We start from the raw sequence: 21,302 nt of genomic DNA on the forward strand, positions 1-21,302 counted from the left end.
TAATAACGACATTGCGTATCCCAAATAATTTTCAGAAAAATCTAATATCTCTTCTAAAATTCTCTTTACTTGCTAACCCATCCTCGTCTCTGGCCGCGTTATTATTCATTCAGCTATTGAACTCTTCAGTTTCACACTTGTAAGCTTAATGAATATAAATCTTGTAAATTTCGTTGTATAAGACTGTACAGGTGATGGGTGAAAGTCGTAAAGCATCAAATTTTGACTCTCATATATATACACGTATAACATAACATTTATCATCAACATAATCATTATAATCATTCGACATTTTCAACTATAAAACAAAAACAAATATATCAGCATCCAAATCCCGACTCAATTTGACTCAATTATGGCACGTACCTCTAGACTCAATTTCGAGCTCGATTTAGTTCGAGAATCGGCTAAACCTATAAAACTCAGATACCACTAAATGTAACACCCTTAACCCATATTCGTCGCTAAAATAAGGTTTCGAAGCATTACTAAAGTTTATCGATCAAACAGGTAGAATTCTTAAACATTTCGTATCATTAAAACAAGTCATCAAAGCATCATTTTAATCCAAATTATAAACATACCTAATCCAAATCAATTTGCCTAGTTCATAAGCACTTAAACATAGAATTAAACCCAAATGCACGTATCTAGATTTAGTTTAATTTACCATGCCATAATATGGCTTCAAAAAACAAACACATATTTATATATATATTTACCAAACTAATATTAAACTTATAACCTCATTTACAATTCATCCAGAAAATAACAATTATTTAGACACCTTAGGTACATACCGACACAAAGGATAAACATCAAACATTTGAGTTCGGGATCGTTATTGGATGCTGAATCGGTGATAAAAAGTTAAGTACCTAACCTGTGCACATAAAACAAAACCGTACGCTGAGTAAAACTCAGTGGTATTTCTATAATCCAAATATTTAAAGACAAGATAATATAATATACACATATTAATTATAAGCACAATTGAATATTTAAAACCACATTTATTCATACAATGGCATTAGCCATTCAATACTCAAATCATAAATACACCATTTTATATCATACTTAATTCTTATCATTTGCTATATAATAGCTTTTCATAATTTGATCCACATATCATTTAAACAATATCAATATCCATTCTATATCCAATTCACGAATACATAATTCATGTATCTCATTTTCATGTTTCAATTCACTAACCCATTTTCAATTCACGTACAATATCATCAAATACCAATCATAGTACCTTTTTATTTAATTACCCCTATTAACACGACTCGGACTCGGACGGATACACGGATCTAACCAACACACCAGTTTGGCACCCAGTGCCTCATCGAATAAATTCGAAGTAGTAACTGCGCCAAGTGCTTTATAAATTTGACACCCAGTGTCTCATCAGTTAAACCGAAGTAAATTGGCACCTAGTGCCTCATTGACTCGAAGTCGAAGAAATCCCTGAACTCTTCCTATCCTATGGCATGCCATCTATATTCGACTCAGTCCGATACAGTTAATAGGGTTCCAATTCACTTTCCAAATATAACCAATATCCAATTATCATATTTGCACATTATCACATTTACACATATATATTCATTTCAATTCAAATAATCAATACATTCGTAATATATATATCAATTCAATCAATTTCAATTAAATTTAATTCAATTCAATATCAAAGTGTCAAATACTCATCTTAACCACTTACCATATGCATTAAATCAAAATACAACAATTAGTAACTAGGTTCAGATTATAGAAATACAAACCAGGAATTCCAAGCTATTTGACATTGACTTTATCTTTCCTCTTTTTAGTCGAGGATTCTGGTACGACGTTAACTACAAAATTAAAACAATTAAAATTCATCAATATAACACAATTCAATTTTTTATATTGAATATTTCAAATTTTTACTCAATATTTGCCTAAATTTCAATTTAGTCCCTAAATCGAGACTAATTTTTATTCTTCACATTTAATTCTATATTTTCATACAAATTTCACTCCCTATTTTCACTTAAGTCTCTAAATTTTAATTATTCACAATTTAGTCCCTATTACTCAAAATTTACCATTTATTCTACAATTTAATCCTTTTTCATTTCTAGCTTAAAATCTATCAATTTAACCCTAAAACTAAAATTATTCAATATTAACAACATTTATAAACTCAATAATTGCTAAATTTTTTACATAAGTCGGGTAGTACTTAACACCGGGATTCCAAAAACATAAAAATTACAAGAAAAAGGGGACTAAATTAACTACCCAATTGAACTTGGAACTTTGAAACCCCTAAGCCATGAGTTCTTCTTTCTTTCTCTTTTCTTTTCTTTCTTTCTCTTTAGTTTTGCTTTTATCTTTCTTTATTTCTTTTATTACTATAATATATATATATTTACTTAAATATTAAGTAAAACATATTATAATATATATTTTAACTTTAATTTATTAATAATATATATAATAATAATTTTACACCTTATGTGGCCTCATTAAAAATAATGGTGTAATTTGCTTCTTTAGTCCCTTTAATTATTCTTTAATCTATGATTCAACTTTCACCCTATATGCAATTTAGTCCTTATACCTAATTTCTTTTAATTCAAGTAAATTCACTTAACCGAAATCTAATTAACTACACAACTAGCTTAATAAATATTTATTAAAAATATTGACGAGTCCAATTTACGGGAACGGAGTCCCGGGAATGCACTTTTTATTTTTTTTCAATTTGGTCCTTTTCTTTTAATTAATTATCAAAACGTTAAAATTTCTTAATGAAACTTTAATACCACCTTAATGACACTCTGTAAATATTTATAAAAATATTTACGGCTCGATTTATAAAAACAAGGTCCTGATACCTCATTTTCTAATACCACTTGAACTTAATAAATCACTTATATAACATAAATTATCAAATCAAAAACCTTTTTTTTAAATCACATTTGACTCGTAAATATTAAATAATAATATTTACGAACTTACCCATTAGATTTGGTGGCCCCGAAACCACTGTTTCCGACACCACTGAAAAACAGGCTATTACATAATCATTTAAAAATTATAAAGATATAAATTATTAAAATGATGAAATTACATTTTTACTATCTCAAAAATATACAATTTAATTTTGACCTGACTCACTATTATGTAGATAAGAAGTTAGTAAATTTTCCTCATCATTTGACATCCATCACCCTTTTGTGCCACTGTTAAGAAATTAAAAGTTAAAATGTTGAAGCATTTATTATTAACCAAAATTGGAAAAAGTAAATTAGCTATATATGTAGATGTCAACTAGTAATAATTTTTGCAAGTCATGAATGTCTGCAACAATGTGCATAATCTATTTGAAGGATGAACAAAAACAATAATCATTAAGAAAATTGACAAATCAAAACAAATTACAGATATGCATCAATTTTATTAGCAGCCAAAAATGAACAGAAAAAACATTTACATGAGTAGGAATATGCAGGCGGTGTGCTATATAAATTTACCATTAAAATAATATTACAGCTACCGAAACCCCATAACTCTCTTAAGGCAGCAAGTTGCAATAATTTAGAATAGAGAGTTGCAGGCTTGGTCAGAGCTGAATATATATATATATATGAAATTAAGGAGATGAAGTACCATATGTATGTCTGAATACAAAGAAGCTGCTGCATGCCACTGAATGGTTCAAAACAAAGGAACACTTCAACCTCAAGCTATGCTTTCAAGCTTACAGCTAAAAACTACACACGTTTTTGGTTCCCACAAGTAATCACCACCAACTCCACCTATGGCTATATATAAATACTCCACCCAACATCTCCACTCTCATAACCTTTCAATTCCAACTGCACAAACCACCATATTCCGATCCTCAGCCCTTTGCATTTAATTTATAAGTTTTTCTTCTGCTATATTATATCAGGCACAATGACTTTGTTGTGCTCGAAATTTCACATTATTGCCTTGCTCTCCTTCATGCTTGGCTGCTCAATTGTGGCTTCTGCATCTTTGAAGGTGGGCTTCTATACACAAACTTGTCCATCTGCAGAGACCATTGTGAGAAAAGCTGTAAACAAAGCGGTGTCACTTAATCCTGGCATAGCTGCTGGTCTCATCCGAATGTATTTCCATGACTGCTTCGTCAGGGTATGTATACGCTCATTTGCTTAATAATTGATAGATTGACTCATCATGTTTCCTCCTCTAACTCTACTTTTTGCATGCAAATTCAGGGTTGTGATGCTTCCGTCCTTCTAAGGTCCGTGCCTGGAAACCCCCCAGCAGAGATGGACCACCCTGCTAATAACCCAAGTTTGCGAGGCTTCGAGGTGATTGATGAGGCCAAGGCCCAAATCGAGGCACAATGTCCAGGAACCGTGTCTTGTGCAGACATAATCGCATTCGCTGCCCGTGACAGCACCTACAAAGCTGGAGGGATTTATTACGCCATTCCCGCCGGCCGCCGGGATGGCCGGGTCTCCATTATCGACGAAGTAACACAAAACCTGCCTCCGCCATCCTTCAACGCACAACAAATTGCTCAACTTTTCGCAAGGAAAGGAATGTCAGTGGATGAGATGGTGACATTATCGGGGGCACACTCCATTGGTGTCTCGCATTGCTCTTCCATTTCCAACCGACTCTACTCTTTTAACGCCACTCATGCCCAAGACCCTTCTCTTGATCCCAACTACGCTGCCTTTTTGAAAACCAAGTGCCCACCCCCAACATCTGCGGCTGGTGCTGGAGGGGATCCAACCACAGTGCCACTTGACAGTGTCACACCCAATCGCCTGGACAACAAGTACTACACTGAACTGAGGCGTCGTCGTGGTTTGCTCACCTCCGACCAGACATTGATGGACAGTTCCTTGACCTCCGCGTTGGTGCTGAACAATGTGAAGCACGGTGCAGCATGGGCTAAAAAGTTCGGCAAGGCAATGGTGCATATGGGTTCCCTTGATGTTATCACTGGAGCACAAGGTGAAATCAGGAGAATTTGCAGTGTGCCCAACTGATATGTTACTTGAAACGACTCCTACTCCTACCTATATTTCTTTCAAAGCCATACTTGCTTATTTAATTTGTTTAATTACCATTCTTTTCATTCATTCATTTTGTTTCACTAACAGCTACCTACAACTACAGTTGTTCATTTAAATGTAAATCATTATTTTCACATTATATAAATCATTATTTAACTCCTGCCTAGTGAAAAATATTTATAACTTATTGGTTTGATGCTTATAAGTGTTATAGCACGTAAATCAATATAATCTCGCTTTGTTCTCATATAAAGTAATGGTTTCAATATTCATTGGAGGCGTCCAAAAATTTCCCTCAACCAATATGTTTAAAAATAGTAGGCTTTACAAAAGTTTTTCGAAGTCATATACAACGATAAATAAAAGCTTGAGATAGAAACTCATTAGTATTAGCAAGAATTGTCTTGATTGCATAACCTAAGATTAATTATTTAAATAAATAATCTTGCAAACCATAGGCCGCGAGTTGATAACACATATGTGATTATTTTGTAGATGTATCTGTCAAAATCATATAATATCAAAATCATCCCCATAGTGGATGAATGAGCTCATATTCATTTCAAAATTTCAAGATATTAAATCTTAACTTTACTTAATGAGTTTTTAGTAATAAATTTTCATTGCGAGCAAACAATACATGAGAACTCTTTAAATTAAATAATCTTCTGGTTCTTTAATGATTTCCATATGAATTCTCAATTAATTTTCGCATCATATATGACCTAGGATAGTCTAATTGGCCATGCCAAGTAGTAAATGTATTTGTATCAGTAAACTTTTGATTTAATTTAACATGCATTTCAATTGTACTAATAATGTCGATATAAATTGTGACAAATTTATTTCTTGATCGGCCGCTTGTATCTGGACTCTATAAACTCAGCCTTGACCTTCTTCCAACCTCATTATTTCTTCCATTACTAGCCTTTCGTCCCCCCGAATACTAAACCTAATTTTTTTCCGATTTCCCACACCTCATTTGCTTCTCTAAGGATTACTTGTTTTCTATTGCTAATGTCTGAGTCTGACAATGAAGCATTCACCACCACCTCATCTCTGGCCTCCGATTTGTTTCCCCTCTATTTTTTTCAAAGCCATATCCCTCTTTCTCTTTTCATTTAACGACAGGATCTCGTCCTGAATTTCAAACATTGACTGCACCTTCCTCCCCTTTGAGCCCTTTATTTTTCGTTTCAGCAGGTTTCTTTTAATCTCTGTGTATAGAAGCCCACCTTCAAAGATGCAGAAGCCACAATTGAGCAGCCAAGCATGAAGGAGAGCAAGGCAATAATGTGAAATTTCGAGCACAACAAAGTCATTGTGCCTGATATAATATAGCAGAAGAAAAACTTATAAATTAAATGCAAAGGGCTGAGGATCGGAATATGGTGGTTTGTGCAGTTGGAATTGAAAGGTTATGAGAGTGGAGATGTTGGGTGGAGTATTTATATATAGCCATAGGTGGAGTTGGTGGTGATTACTTGTGGGAACCAAAAACGTGTGTAGTTTTTAGCTGTAAGCTTGAAAGCATAGCTTGAGGTTGAAGTGTTCCTTTGTTTTGAACCATTCAGTGGCATGCAGCAGCTTCTTTGTATTCAGACATACATATGGTACTTCATCTCCTTAATTTCATATATATATATATATTCAGCTCTGACCAAGCCTGCAACTCTCTATTCTAAATTATTGCAACTTGCTGCCTTAAGAGAGTTATGGGGTTTCGGTAGCTGTAATATTATTTTAATGGTAAATTTATATAGCACACCGCCTGCATATTCCTACTCATGTAAATGTTTTTTCTGTTCATTTTTGGCTGCTAATAAAATTGATGCATATCTGTAATTTGTTTTGATTTGTCAATTTTCTTAATGATTATTGTTTTTGTTCATCCTTCAAATAGATTATGCACATTGTTGCAGACATTCATGACTTGCAAAAATTATTACTAGTTGACATCTACATATATAGCTAATTTACTTTTTCCAATTTTGGTTAATAATAAACGCTTCAACATTTTAACTTTTAGTTTCTTAACAGTGGCACAAAAGGGTGATGGATGTCAAATGATGAGGAAAATTTACTACTCCTTATGGACCTTATCTACGTAATAATTTTTCTCCATATCAATCAAAAAAAGTTAACGACATTATAGTGGTTGAGTAAGAAAATTCTTTTTGAGCCGAAATTAAATTGTATATTCTTACAATAGTAAAAATATAATTTTATTATTTTAATATTTTATATCTTTATATTTTTAAAAGATTAAATCTTTTTTTTATCATTTGGGGGCCAAAGTATAAATTTACCATTACTAATTTAAAATTTTATAAATTATAAAGGGCCGAAATAATTTTTTTTTTATTTTAAACGAGTCAGGCCCCTACCAGCCCCCTAGCTGCGCCACTGAATAGATATTATTTTAATAGTCAGGTAAAAAACTTTAGGTATCAAAATCGATTTTAAAAGTACATATATCACATTAAAGATTAGCTAAAGTTTAGAGCTATTCTTGCTATTGTTCCATCACAAAAAATACCAAATCAAAAAAGTGAACAAAAGAATGGAGCAATTTCAAGGTCTATTAAAATACTATATCAATTGTGGCTCATCTACTTCTATGTTGGGGACTTAATATCTCTCTATTTTAATTTGACCGTTTTGTCATTTTACTTTTAAATATTAAAATTGCAGTACTTATCAAATAATAGTTGTATAATATTGTGTCAACTTGTTATTTTTATATATTACTCGTAAAAATTTTAATGGATTTAATTGAAATCGTTTGCATAATACTAAACTTTTGAAATCTGAAAGTATATGAACTAAAAATGATCCAATTGAAGAATATTGGCTAAACCTACAATTTTATGCATAATACAACGTTATGCTATTTTCAAGCTTATTCCCTTAGTAAGGATTAATTGTCGAGTTGTTTCTACTTATAATTTACATACGAAAGGGCTAGTGGTCTGAAGCTATTCCTCAATCACTATAATGGACTTATTAATTGGAGAGAAAAATCTATTGTATAGGATCAGTTCGAAGCTAGAGTCAAAATCATGCCTGAAGCCAAGCATCGTTTTATTGGTTTATTCGAATTTAATTTTGATTTGTTACTTTTATTGTGTTTTTTATATATTTTTTTTGTTTTCGGTTATTTATTTAATTATAGATTTAATCTTTTTTTTCTTTTGTTTGGTGCAAGTTGGCACAAGTTGTGGACATAAAAACTGACTATGATATAATCTTGATTGTAACGAATTATAGATTCAGATAGTTAAGTAAATTATTGCGGGATCGATACTACTCTTTATACTACTAATTTACATATTGTTTAGATAAAAAAATTTATTTTCGACGAATTTAGCACGGTTAAACTCGAAAAAAAACAAAGTTAAAACTAACAAATTCTATATCAGTTCAGACACATCTACTTGCCAATACAGCATATCTTCCCGTCACTCATCGCCATCACAATATTTAGGCATCCCACTTGGTGCCATGGAGAAGCACATTGATGGCGCTGACATTGTAATACCCATTTTGACATTGGAATAAAATATGTTTCATTGACAGAGAAAAAACAATTTCTATACCATAGGCTTCATTTTCAATTAGCTAATATATATATATATATATATATATATATGTCAAGCGGTAATAATTTTTGCAAGTCATGGATGTCTGCAACGATGTGCATAATCTTATATAAAATTTGAATATCTTTTTATACGAAAGTTGAAGTTAAATTTTCATTTATCTGATAGATTTGAAGGATGAATAAAATAATAATCACACAAAGAAAGGATGAATAAAATATGCATCAATTTTAGTAGCACCAAAAATAAAAAGAGAAAAAGAAACCATCCATATGAGTAGGAGAATAGTGGAATATGCAGGCGGTGTTCTATATGAATTTACCATTATAATATTATTACTGCAGCTCTATTACAGTTTGAGAAAACCCATAACTCTCGTTGCAATAATTTAGAATAGAGAGTTGAAAGGCTTGGTCAGAGCTGAATATATATATATATATATATATATGATATTAAGGAGATGAAGTAATATATGTATGTCTGAATCTGAAGTTTTCTTCCTCTTCACTCACAAAGAAGCTGCTGCATGCCTCTGAATGGTTCAAAACAAAGGAACACTTCAACCTCAAGCTATGCTTTCAAGCTTACAGCTAACACTAAACACGTTCTTGGTTCCAACAAGTAATCACCACCAACTCCACCTATGGCTATATATAAATACTCCATCCAACATCTCCACTCTCATAACCTTCCAATCCCAACTGCACAAACCACCATATTCTGATCCTCAGCCCTTTCCATTCTACTTTTAATTTGCTTTCATTTAATTTATAAGTTTTTCTTCTGTTGTATTATATATATCAGGTACAATGACACTGTTGTGCTCGAAATTTCACTTTATTGCCTTGCTCTCCTTCATGCTTGGCTGCTCAATCGTGGCTTCTGCATCTTTGAAGGTGGGCTTCTATACACAAACTTGTCCATCCGCAGAGACCATTGTGAGAAAAGCTGTAAACAAAGCGGTGTCACTTAATCCTGGCATAGCTGCTGGCCTCATCCGAATGTATTTCCATGACTGCTTCGTCAGGGTATGTATACGCTCATTTGCTTAATAATTGATAGATTGACTCATTTCCTCCTCTAACTCTACTCTTTGCATGCAAATTCAGGGTTGTGATGCTTCCGTCCTTCTAAGGTCCGTGCCCGGAGAACCCCCAGCAGAGATGGACCACCCTGCTAATAACCCAAGTTTGCGAGGCTTCGAGGTGATTGATGAGGCCAAAGCCCAAATCGAGGCACAATGTCCAGGAACCGTGTCTTGTGCGGACATAATCGCATTCGCTGCCCGTGACAGCACCTACAAAGCTGGAGGGATTTATTACGCCATTCCCGCCGGCCGCCGGGATGGCCGGGTCTCTATTATCGACGAAGTAACACAAAACCTGCCTCCGCCATCCTTCAGCGCACAACAAATTGCTCAACTTTTCGCAAGGAAAGGAATGTCAGTGGATGAGATGGTGACATTATCGGGGGCACACTCCATTGGTGTCTCGCATTGCTCTTCCATTTCCAACCGACTCTACTCTTTTAACGCCACTCATGCCCAAGACCCTTCTCTTGATCCTAACTACGCTGCCTTTTTGAAAACCAAGTGCCTACCCCCAACATCTGCGGCTGGTGCTGGAGGGGATCCAACCACAGTGCCACTTGACAGTGTCACACCCAACCGCCTGGACAACAAGTACTACTCTGAACTGAGGCGTCGTCGTGGTTTGCTCACCTCCGACCAGACATTGATGGACAGTTCCTTGACCTCCGCCTTGGTGTTGAACAATGTGAGGCAGGGTGCTGCGTGGGCTAAAAAGTTCGGCAAGTCAATGGTGCGTATGGGTTCCCTTGATGTTCTCACTGGTGCACAAGGTGAAATCAGGAGAATTTGCAGTGCGCCCAACTGATATGTTACTTGAAACGACTCCTACTCCCACCTATATATCTTTCAAAGCCATACTTGCTTATTTAATTTGTTTAATTACCATTCTTTTCATTCATTCATTTTGTTTCACCAACAACTCCTTACAACTACAGTTGTTGATTTAAATGTAAATTATACTGCATTTGAATCCTTATTTATTTTTTATTTCACCAAAACTAAGAGTATTGTGTGGTGAAGTGCAACACAATTTGCAACTAGATAAAAGTACTATTTATTTTATTAATTTTTAATTAATAAAAGATTGAATTAAAAACTATTTCAAAGGAGCTTAAGTAAATACCATACTTGAAGTGATTAAAGTAAGAAAAGCCGCTTTTATTTTAGAGTTTTATCGAGATCATACCAACTCAATTATACAAATTAAATATAACATATATTGGAGACTTAGTTATTGTATTTAATAGACTATTACTTAGAAGAACTTATTTGAGTGTATATTATTTAAACCAAGTGAACTAGAAATGTTAATTTTTTATTAGTCATTGTATTATGGTAAGTTGCAAAGTTAGTCTATGTACTTTAATTTTATTATTTTAGCATCCATACTTTTTGAATTTCAATTCTAAACAAAACTATAACTGTTAAATTATATTATTTTAAAATATTGTGCAAAGAAACATATTATTATATGTGTAATGATATGTTAATTTGCCATTCACGTAATACTCACAAAAAGTCACATCATTTTAATTAATGGATTTAAGGATTGTCATTTGATTCAAAGCTAAAATTTCAAAATTCAAAAGTTTAAAATTAAAAGTAATTAAATTGAAGAATAAGAATCAAATCCATAACTTATACACGTACATGATTAATAGCAGAATTTGATCTAATGGTTTTAAATGCTGCCCTTTTAAGTCAATACTGAAATTTCAAAATTCAAAATTCAAAAAAAGAAAGAACTAAATTTTACTAAATTAGATTATAGAGATTAAATTCACAACTTATTCGTAGTACAGGGACTAATAATACAATTTGACCGAAATGAATATGTGCATTATATTTGTGACACTATAAAAACCACTCTTTCTCTCATAAAGAAGCCCTAGCCGACACCTTCAATAACCCATTTTCCTCTGCTTCTTCAGCTGAGGCAAACCGTAGCCACTAAGAATGCAGATCTTCGTGAAAACCCTAACCGGGAAGACCATAACCCTAGAGGTCGAGTCTTCCGACACAATCGATAATGTCAAAGCCAAGATCCAAGACAAAGAAGGCATACCCCCGGACCAACAACGCCTCATCTTCGCCGGTAAGCAACTCGAAGACGGCCGCACCTTAGCCGACTACAACATCCAAAAGGAATCCACTCTCCACCTTGTTCTCCGTCTCAGGGGTGGCGCCAAGAAGAGGAAGAAGAAGACCTACACCAAGCCTAAGAAGATCAAGCACAAGAAGAAGAAGGTCAAGCTCGCCGTGCTCCAGTTCTACAAGGTCGATGAATCCGGCAAGGTTCAGAGGCTGAGGAAAGAGTGCCCCAATGCTGAGTGTGGGGCTGGCACTTTCATGGCTAACCATTTTGATAGGCACTATTGCGGTAAGTGTGGACTTACTTATGTTTACCAAAAAGCTGGTGGCGATTGAGTTTCCACCTTTAGCTTGTCGATCTTTTGTTAGTATGAGAGACGGGATTTTAATTTCCAATTATCGTTCGACTCTTTAATTTTTTAATGTTACGATACTTGGGATATGATCATCAATTTTAGCTTTTCTGAATCTAAGTAAGGGCATTTTACAGATTATTGTTTGGTTGATGATTGTTGATTTGTTGATCTTCCTTTGCTCATGTTATGTTGTTCTGTGTTCAATTCCAATTCCCAATCTTTAGAAAATTTAAACCCAGCATTGGATTAGACCTGTGTCTTCATGTTGGGTTTTTAAGTTGTAGGTCAATGAAGATGCTTCTGATTGCATAATGGTTGGATTAATAATATGGTATGTAAAGCATATATGAGTTTTCAGGGTAAAACCCAGTCATGAATATTTCAACTTCCGGGACTCGTGCTTGTTGAATGTCAATGGGTGGAATAATTTGATAAAAGCGGGTTATGGGAATTGTTAACATGCATGAACATGCATGGTCTGCAATCTTTGGTGTTTCTATGAAATTGTTATGTGAGTAGAAAAAAATATAAGTTTCAGAGTACTTCAACCCGTGCTCGTCTGTTTATGATGAGGAAAGATGATGCAGGAGCATGTAAAAATCAAAACTTGAGACCTTTATTGACGATAATATGTACATACAATCTCACGAATGAACAAGGGCAACCACCCTGGATTTTAAGGAAAAAAAGAATCCATAAATGATAGCATCTCTACACCACCATCCTCTGTGTACATCTGCCCATAATCCACCACAAAAACATCCCCTGCAAAACTTCTAGCTGCTTTTTTTTTGTAGCTCTAACTGAAGCAGCCGAAAACAGTAATGATAATAATATAAACCCTATTGAACTTTCAAATCCTATTTACATTCACCACTTGGCATTGGCATCCAATAAACTCCTTAAGCTACACAGGGCTTCTGCTGATAAGCTGCAACACCTCAATCTTCTTGGCCTAGGAGATGGTTGTTCCAGGTGATCAGGTGAAGAAAAGCATACGACGATCACGGTGAGATTATCAAATGTGTTGCAACGTAAGGCCTCCATCACGAGGTCTCTAGCGCATTGTTCGGGATCATCGTGCCGCCGTAATCCTTTTCGAACTATGCTAACTGCATGCTGACTCGACATAACATCCCAAATCCCATCACACCCGATGATGAGGAATTCATCGTCCTCTGTTAGAACCACCTGTCGAAACTCTGGCTCTGCAATGAGAGGCGACGAAGAACCCTTGGGGAACTTCATGTCCCAATCCCCCAAGGCTCTGGAAACCGATAGAACGCCATTGAGATACCCATCATCTATAAAGCCACCCAGATCTTCTACTCTCCTCCGTTCTGATGGATATATAGGTCTGTGATCTTCAGACATATCAACTGCCTCCCCTTTTCGGCATAGCACTGCTCGGCAATCACCAGCATTAGCAACCATTAGATGCCTTCCAAATATCATAGCAACAAGAGCTGTAGTGCCCGAAGAGCTATTCACAGTACAATCATCAGCAAGAGCAAGATCAGCAAGAAGAAACGATTTACTAAGGGAATTCTCAACCCCTTCCATGAAAACATCATCAACTTCACAAGTCCGAGGAAAATCGACATCTTCGAAAAAGAATCTAAGAGCATGTTTCCTTACATAAGCAGCTGCTTCAGGACCTCCATGACCATCAAACACCTGGAAAAAAACCCTAAATTAATTTACAAAATCACATCAAATTCAAGCAGGCAGTAGCAGCAAAACACAAAGCCAAGATTGCAATTATTACCCCATAAAAAGCACTAGGCTTAGGGAACTTGAAAAGGGGACCCAAATGCGAAGATAGATCATCAATTCTAATATGTTCATCTTCCATGTATCTCCTAGGTCCAATATCAGCAAAACTACCTGAACGAATGTCCGGAACAAATTGCACCACCGTAGTAGTTCCAATACTCGGATCTGTGATTTTTTCCACAGATTTCACATCCTGAAATACCAATCACTCTTAAAATTAAAATCATATGCTCTCTAATTTAAATCTCAACCATACCAAATCCTACTCATCAAACACACAAATCTAATGTTCAAAATTCAGGATCTGTACAAACATTAAAAAAACGAGGGGGGGGGGATGGAAAGAGAGAGACTAACCAGTTGAGGTGTGGGTAGATCGGCGGGAAGGCCAACTTTTCCGAGCTTGGGTGAAGAAACCGGCGACGAAACCGCAACAATTTCATCAATCTCCTCGATGTTACTTCCTTTACCGAAATATGGAACATCTAACACCGGCACCCTTTGTTGACAAACAACCTCAGCTTCCGCTACCATCTTTGTTTTGTTTTTCTTCGGACAATTACCATAACCCAAACACACACACAAAACAACCGCCGCAACAAAGCTGCAACTCTTCAAACTCGATTTAGATTTTTTTCTTGTTCTAACGATCTGTAAGTGATTTTTTTTTTTTAGCGAGAAAGTGAATTAAGTAATGGGGGGTTGAATTGGTATATAAAAGGAAGGGGGAGAAAGAGTAACGAACCGGGAATTGGGAAAACGGGTTAAAAGAAATGGGGGGTTTGGTCAACACGTGTAAGTGGTAATAGCCTTTTGATTTTGTGTGGAATGGATCCGTTGTCACCCACGCACCCAAAAAGTAGCTTTGCCTTGACGGACACGTGATCCTCCTTTTGGTTTTTTACGTCCACGCGTCACTCCCACATCACACCCCACCTCTCTCTCTCTCTCTCTCTCTCTCTCTTTTTATAATTGTAATTTTCGAGTCAAAGTTAATTCGAATCTTATCTAACTTTAAACAGATATGAATACATTTTTTTTAATTAAAAATCTGATTTAATTTCAATTTTGAAATAATAAATCGGTCAATTTTATATTATTTTAGGAGAAAAGGAATGAATATTCTTAGGTCTTAATCATTAATTTATATCAATTTTGGATTTCCATATCTTCATAAATCTTTTTTAATTACTTACGTAATTATATATTTTCATTAATTATTTTTAAATATATTAGATAAATATTTTAATATTATATTTAAGCTCGCACCAACCAATCAAACATCAAGACTAAAATACCCTTTTACTTACAAAATAAAATTATTATAACAACATTTTTGTTTGGTTTTTTTTATAAATATCTAATTTATTTTAAATTTTAAATTGGAAAATGTACCATATAAAATTATGATAACAATGCATGAATAATTACGTGAGATAAATATTTGTCCAATAATTACGTGTACTGATTATATGGCGGAAGACGTAGCTTCGTTGGAAAATGACTGATTCATCCTTCGCGTAGCTTCCACAACTTGGCCACTTTGATTAAGGACCAATGCTTAGAATGAAAAATAAGTAACAGTTATATTTTATAATTTATCAAACGAAAGTAATGGTATTTCTTTAAATTTTAATTAAATTAACTTTAATTATTTATTATTGTATGTGATAATAATAAATTAGCATAATTTGAACAAAAATGCTTGTACAACAATATCAACACCTACCAAAGCATTACTAGTAAAGTTATTCTGTAAAATATTAGGAGCAATTTTGAAATATTTTAAAGGAGTCTAGATTAAATAAAAATAAAAAGTTATTTAAAAATCTTAGTCATATTTATAGTTTTTTTTAAATAATTTTATTATAGGTTCTAATTATGATCCTATTTGGCAATTCGTTGATAGCTGATTGTTTATTGCAGTGGCTGGTTTGACCAACTAATTCTATTAATTGTTTGTTTAAAAGTGTTTGGTAAAACTTAACAGATAGCTGAAAGCTGATAGATGTAAAATGGCAAATAAGGACATGCCACAAATAAGAACATGTGGCAAAATGAGTAATTTTTTAGCAAACATGATTAGATATGTCATTTTACATATCTCATTCCCAATCAGCTGTGAAAAACATTGCCCATCCTTACGTTTTTTATTTTTATTTGGAGGTTTTAGCTCAACGAGCTCTTGTAAACATTCATTCACCAAACACTACAATTAGAGGATTTGACTACTCAAGCATCCATTTGTGCTCAAATCAACTAAAAAATAGTCAAAACTCTGTTTACCAAACACCCTTTATATTTGTTCTTTTTTATATAATGTCTAGAACTACTAATAGCCCATCCCCAACCCATAAATAGGAGGATAATATGCTTCAGCGCACTCAAACATATATCTTCCTGTATTGAATAATGTTCATGCCAATTGAACTAAGACTTAATCAGATAATCATATTTATAGTTATGTATTTACAATTCAATCTAAAATAAAAAAGAATATTTGTTATTAAATAATAATTTAAAGTAAATAGGAGTAATTCATATGTATGAAATCTTTAGTCATCCTATATGAATGGAATCTAGGAGAGAGAGCGAAACTGTTAATTACAAAGAGTCCAAACAAACTGAAATCTAAGATCATCATCATAACTGCATCAACACCGTCTGGTCAGTATCAGTGGGACCCGTTGGTTTTTGGACGGTTCAGATATTTCTGGAATATTGAAGCATTAGCCTTTCCCATCATGAAGTTTCTTTAGCGTACGGTTAATTTTTCAGATTTAATTCACACTTTAATCCCTGAAATATATCATTTTTTTCACTTTGCTTTTTAAGGTTGTTTTTAGACTTTAGTCACTAATATTATTAGATGTTTCTATTTTAATCTCTAATTTTATCAGACGTCGCTGGTTGAATCATTTAGAAGTTAAAAAGAAGCCGACTTCATTTACAAAAAAAACTTTGAAAAATATATAAATAAAATTATATTTTTTAAATTTAAAATATGTTAGAATTATTTTTAAAAATAATAAAATTTATTAAAAACAATTCAAGAATTATAAAAAACTATTAGATATTGTAAATATTGTAAAAAATATAAAATGATTAGAAATCATAAAAGATTATAAAAATATTAAAATTATTCAAAATAGTAATAATTGTTATGTCATACATTCGCTAATTACATTTAAAATATTAAAATTGTATATAGTAATACAATCAATTTTTATAAAAACTATATTTAAAAATATTTTAATGAAAATTAAATGATTTTTATATCAAATTATTAATATTTAATTTTAGTACTTCATCTTTGTTATTGGCAACATATTTATTTGATTTGGCTCCTATTTAATGTTTGGAGCAAGCTTCATTTATCCATGATCGTGCACATGCTCTTTTTATTTTTATCAAAGTTTTTAGAATGATCAAACACTCAATAATAATTTTTAAGATTTTGGTCTTTAGATAGTAAAAGAAAATTTAGAATAATCAAAATATTGTTTAAGTTATTATTTAATTAAAATAATAATATTTTTATTATTTAAATAATTTGAAAAAAAAGTATCCAATTTAGTCATCTAAAATCTACCAATTATAAATTTTGATTGATTGAATTATAAAATAATTATCGTAGCCAAGAGACAACGATCTAATGTCTAAGCTTAGTAAATGTGACTTATAAAATTTTAAAAATATTAAAATATCTAAAATCTACCAATTATAAATTTTGATTGATTGAATTATAAAATAATTTTTCTATTTTTCATTTTAAGAATTTTCATATGATGATGTCATTGTAAGGTCATCATATGACACATGACAATATATTATTGGTTGGGTATCCTAGACTAAACTAGGAATGTCCAATAATGTTAAGGACTAAAGTGGGCTCAAAAAAAATTTTACATACCAAAGTGAGAAAAGGGATATACTTCAAGGACTAAAGTGCGTATTAAGCCTCTGTTTTATTATTATTACTATTATTATTTTTTTAGGCTTAATGTATCATTTGATACAACAGTTTTGCTTTAATGTGTATTATTTTCTTCAAGGACTAAAGTGTGTGTTAAGCCAAATACTATTATTTTATGTGGCCCAATGAATGTTAAACACACGTACTTTAGGGAAAAAAACATAGGTACTTAATTGGAACAAAGAAAAAACTCAGATACCAAATTAAATGTTGAAGCCAAATTTAGGTATCAAATTGGGACAAAAGAAAAACCTCAAGTATCAAATTAGAAAAAGTTCAAATACCAACATGAATATTAAAGAGAAGCTTAAGTACAAAACTGAGATAAAAAATTTAAATACCAAATTAAAAATTAAAATTAAAATTATATATAAAATAACATACTAACATTATTAATAATTTCATTTTTCACGTGCATTGACATTGAATTTAACAAAAAAACAATGCACCAATATAAAAATGGAGGGCCACAGCGATGTACAAGGTACAACCAACTGCTGAAAAGTACATGTTGGAAATTATTTTCTAACCGCGTTTCCGATATGTATTTGGCTTTTTTACGGCAATAATATAAAAATAATTAATTACAAAAATAGGTTAGTTTAAAAATTATTTACAAAAATAAATTCTTTTGAACAGTTCTTGTAGGTGCCGTCTGACATACCGATAATATCACTCTCATTTTTTTTAAATTATCAGTTAATTATTAGTTTCTTAAAAAAAGAATTTTTTTGGTACAGCTATTGTGTCAGACGACACCGATATATATTTTTTTCCAAAATACTCGAGAAAATACGGATATATCAAAAAAATATATTTTTTTAATAGTATTGTTGGCGCATCATACAGCACCAGGGAAAATAAAAAGTTGACTGGAAATGAAAAAAAAAAAGGAGAGCAAAAGCTAAAAAATAGCCCTAGAAAAAGAAGAGTAGTAAAAACTCCATATTTACATGCAAAACTGTTTCCTTCATCTTTTGTAAGAAAACAAAACTAAAAACTTTGGGTCTTCACTTTTTGTTGTCAGCTCTACTTTGCTTCTCTTCCCTAATTTTCAAATGTTGAGAAAACTAAATATCCTCAAATGTTGAGAAAGATTAAATGTTTTCAAAGATACAAAAGAAAAGTTGATTAAAATATAGAACAGTACAGTTAGACAGAATAAACAGTTTAACTGACATCATTACAAAGAAAAAAAAAAGAAATAACTTTTAAAATTCTCTATCTAACTGTACTATTCTATATTTTTATTTCCAGTTAAATTTTTTTAAATTTTGCCAGTGCCGGTGTACCTTATTGGATATATCTGTATTTTCTCGAGTATCTTGAAAAATATATATCGGTGCCGCCTGACATAGTGGAGGCACCAATTTTTTTAAATCAATGATTGGCTGATGATTAAGGGAAAAATGAGGGTGGTACCGCTAGTATGTCGAGCGGCATCAGCAGGAACTGTTCAAAACAACCTATTTTCGTAAATAATTTTGACTCTGGCCTATTTTTGTAATTAATTATTATTTTTATATTATTGCTGTAAAAAAGCCACTGTTTACAGTGCAATTCTATAGACATTATTTACAGTGTAAATAACTCTCAGCTACTTGCGAAACAAACATTGAGAATTATTGCAAGATGGACTGTAATTATAATTAAGACTTTGAAGGCAAAGTATTATGCGCTGTAAAATGTTCTGTGTGAAGTCCACATATCAGAAACACCTAAAGAGAGTTTGATAAAAAATGGAAGGTCTTAAGGAAGCTCCTCATTATATATTTTTGTACAAGATTTCTTATAATTGCTTCCCTATGAAATATGAGTTTTCAAAGAGAGTTTTGTCTACTTTGTAATGATTGTGTGCTGATTTGAGAATGGGTGATATGGGAAGCTAGAAATGTTGCTATCTTTGAAAAATCCAACCTAAACCCACTCAAGACTTTGCAACTGGTTAACAATTGGGTCTTTTCAATTATGAACACAAATTTTAGGTTTCAACTTTGAGTTGGCAAAAGATTCTCGTTTCAATCAAAGATCCAAACGAGGATTGCTTTCATCGATCAAAATGTCCTCATAAGGTTTGAAAAATGAGTAAGAAAATGCAAGATACTTGTTAGAATTATATAACTCAAATTCTAAGAGATTGCTTGCAAGTCAAGTTAAACAAAATATATTTTCTTTTTAGAAGATTTAGTATTTATTAGTATAATATATTTAGCATTTATTATCATAGTTTATTTGACTTACTAATTTAGCCTATAAATAGGTTCTTTTACAACATTAGAAAATAAATCTGTTAGAGATTAGAACTCATAACATATTTAGAGAACTTTGTGTTTATGTTTTGAGGATTCTTTGTTTTCGGATTTTCAAGGTTTAGTTTTTATCTCCATCTTTTGTACTCTTCGTTCTTTTGCCATTATAGTAAAATCATCTTTGTATTGGGTTTTTATCCTCTTTGGAGGGGTTTTTCCATGTTAAATTTGTGTGCTCAATTTCTCAATTTATTTCGCTATTTTTTACTTGTTGTTTAATTGGGCCGATCCTAACAAGTGGTATCAGAGTTAGTTCAATTTTCATAGATCAGCCCGTTCAGAGATGGCAGCAACAAGGTTTGAAATTGAGAAGTTCGATGGTGAGACAAATTTCAATCTATGGCAAGTTTGGATGATGGCAATTAATGATAGAGGATCGCGCGCGGACCAAGATCGAGTTGCCAAGTCACGGAAAACTCCTATGAAAACGCTAGATGCTTGGATCTGAAACGAAACAGAAAATTAAACTTAGAATCAACAGATCTGAAACAAAACACCCAAAACAACAAAGAATCAGCCAAGAATTGAAACACTTATTAATAGGGATTCTTGGAAGCCAAAAACACGAAATTGAACTTCAAGAAAAGTCTCCAATCAGCCGAATCTTACAAGTAAACACAAAACAAAAAAATTAGACTCAACAGATCACGAAACCCTAAATTGAAGTAGAACTAGATTTTGTGTGGCAAGAAAAAGAAGAATTATGAATCAAGAACGATTCTTGATGCCTAAGACTGGTGCCGAACAGATTCTTGAAGATTAAAAGGGTTGGAAACGCAACAAGAGAGATTAAAACAATTTAATCAATGAATCAGCACAAGCAGAAAAATTAAAGAGGAATAAATAGCAAGAAAATAAAGAAAAGTCCTGAGAAGCCTTGAAACCAAGAAAGATTTCACAACTCCCTTCAAACGGCTCTAATCTCCCCTCCAATGTAGAACAATGGCAAGAAGAAGGCTGAAGATGGCTCCCACAATAAAAAAGATTGTTAAAACTACTTCTAAAGAAAACTCAAGAGAGAATTCTTGGA

The 21,302-nt window shown here is 32.8% G+C and overlaps 4 protein-coding genes across 4 annotated transcripts; 3 read left to right on the top strand and 1 right to left on the bottom strand.

Moving 5' to 3' along the window:
• The first annotated feature begins 3,852 nt into the window (after positions 1–3,852).
• On the top strand, positions 3,853–5,232 carry LOC105790413 (peroxidase 5). The gene is made up of 2 exons (XM_012617993.2): positions 3,853–4,173; positions 4,260–5,232. The coding sequence occupies exons 1-2, from the start codon at positions 3,955–3,957 to the stop codon at positions 5,043–5,045; spliced, it is 1,005 nt and encodes a 334-aa protein (XP_012473447.1). The 5' UTR covers positions 3,853–3,954; the 3' UTR covers positions 5,046–5,232.
• Positions 5,233–9,353: 4,121 nt separating this feature from the next.
• On the top strand, positions 9,354–10,762 carry LOC105790412 (peroxidase 5). The gene is made up of 2 exons (XM_012617991.2): positions 9,354–9,702; positions 9,784–10,762. Exons 1-2 carry the CDS (start codon positions 9,484–9,486, stop codon positions 10,567–10,569), a joined length of 1,005 nt encoding a protein of 334 aa, XP_012473445.2. The 5' UTR covers positions 9,354–9,483; the 3' UTR covers positions 10,570–10,762.
• An 871-nt stretch (positions 10,763–11,633) lies between these two features.
• Positions 11,634–12,344, top strand: LOC105790414 (ubiquitin-40S ribosomal protein S27a). Its single transcript, XM_012617994.2, has one exon. It carries the CDS (start codon positions 11,721–11,723, stop codon positions 12,189–12,191), a length of 471 nt encoding a protein of 156 aa, XP_012473448.1. The 5' UTR covers positions 11,634–11,720; the 3' UTR covers positions 12,192–12,344.
• A 461-nt stretch (positions 12,345–12,805) lies between these two features.
• Positions 12,806–14,677, bottom strand: LOC105790411 (probable protein phosphatase 2C 49). The gene is made up of 3 exons (XM_012617989.2): positions 14,345–14,677; positions 13,980–14,180; positions 12,806–13,888 (listed from the first exon to the last, which is right to left on the bottom strand). Exons 1-3 carry the CDS (start codon positions 14,519–14,521, stop codon positions 13,082–13,084), a joined length of 1,185 nt encoding a protein of 394 aa, XP_012473443.1. The 5' UTR covers positions 14,522–14,677; the 3' UTR covers positions 12,806–13,081.
• Positions 14,678–21,302: the final 6,625 nt, after the last annotated feature.

This window comes from Gossypium raimondii, chromosome 8 (assembly GCF_025698545.1).
Source record: "Gossypium raimondii isolate GPD5lz chromosome 8, ASM2569854v1, whole genome shotgun sequence".
Taxonomy (NCBI): Eukaryota; Viridiplantae; Streptophyta; class Magnoliopsida; order Malvales; family Malvaceae; genus Gossypium; species Gossypium raimondii.

Bases quoted from the DNA above. Each gene is read 5' to 3' on its own strand.
- LOC105790412 (XM_012617991.2), top strand. From the start codon at position 9,484: ATGACACTGTTGTGCTCGAAATTTCACTTTATTGCCTTGCTCTCCTTC. The intron at 9,703-9,783 runs GTATGTATACGC...ATGCAAATTCAG, and splicing joins TCCATGACTGCTTCGTCAGG to GGTTGTGATGCTTCCGTCCT.
- LOC105790414 (XM_012617994.2), top strand. From the start codon at position 11,721: ATGCAGATCTTCGTGAAAACCCTAACCGGGAAGACCATAACCCTAGAG.
- LOC105790411 (XM_012617989.2), bottom strand. From the start codon at position 14,521: ATGGTAGCGGAAGCTGAGGTTGTTTGTCAACAAAGGGTGCCGGTGTTA. The intron at 14,181-14,344 runs GTTAGTCTCTCT...TTGGTATTTCAG, and splicing joins ATCTACCCACACCTCAACTG to GATGTGAAATCTGTGGAAAA. The intron at 13,889-13,979 runs GTAATAATTGCA...GTTTTTTTCCAG, and splicing joins AGCCTAGTGCTTTTTATGGG to GTGTTTGATGGTCATGGAGG.
- LOC105790413 (XM_012617993.2), top strand. From the start codon at position 3,955: ATGACTTTGTTGTGCTCGAAATTTCACATTATTGCCTTGCTCTCCTTC. The intron at 4,174-4,259 runs GTATGTATACGC...ATGCAAATTCAG, and splicing joins TCCATGACTGCTTCGTCAGG to GGTTGTGATGCTTCCGTCCT.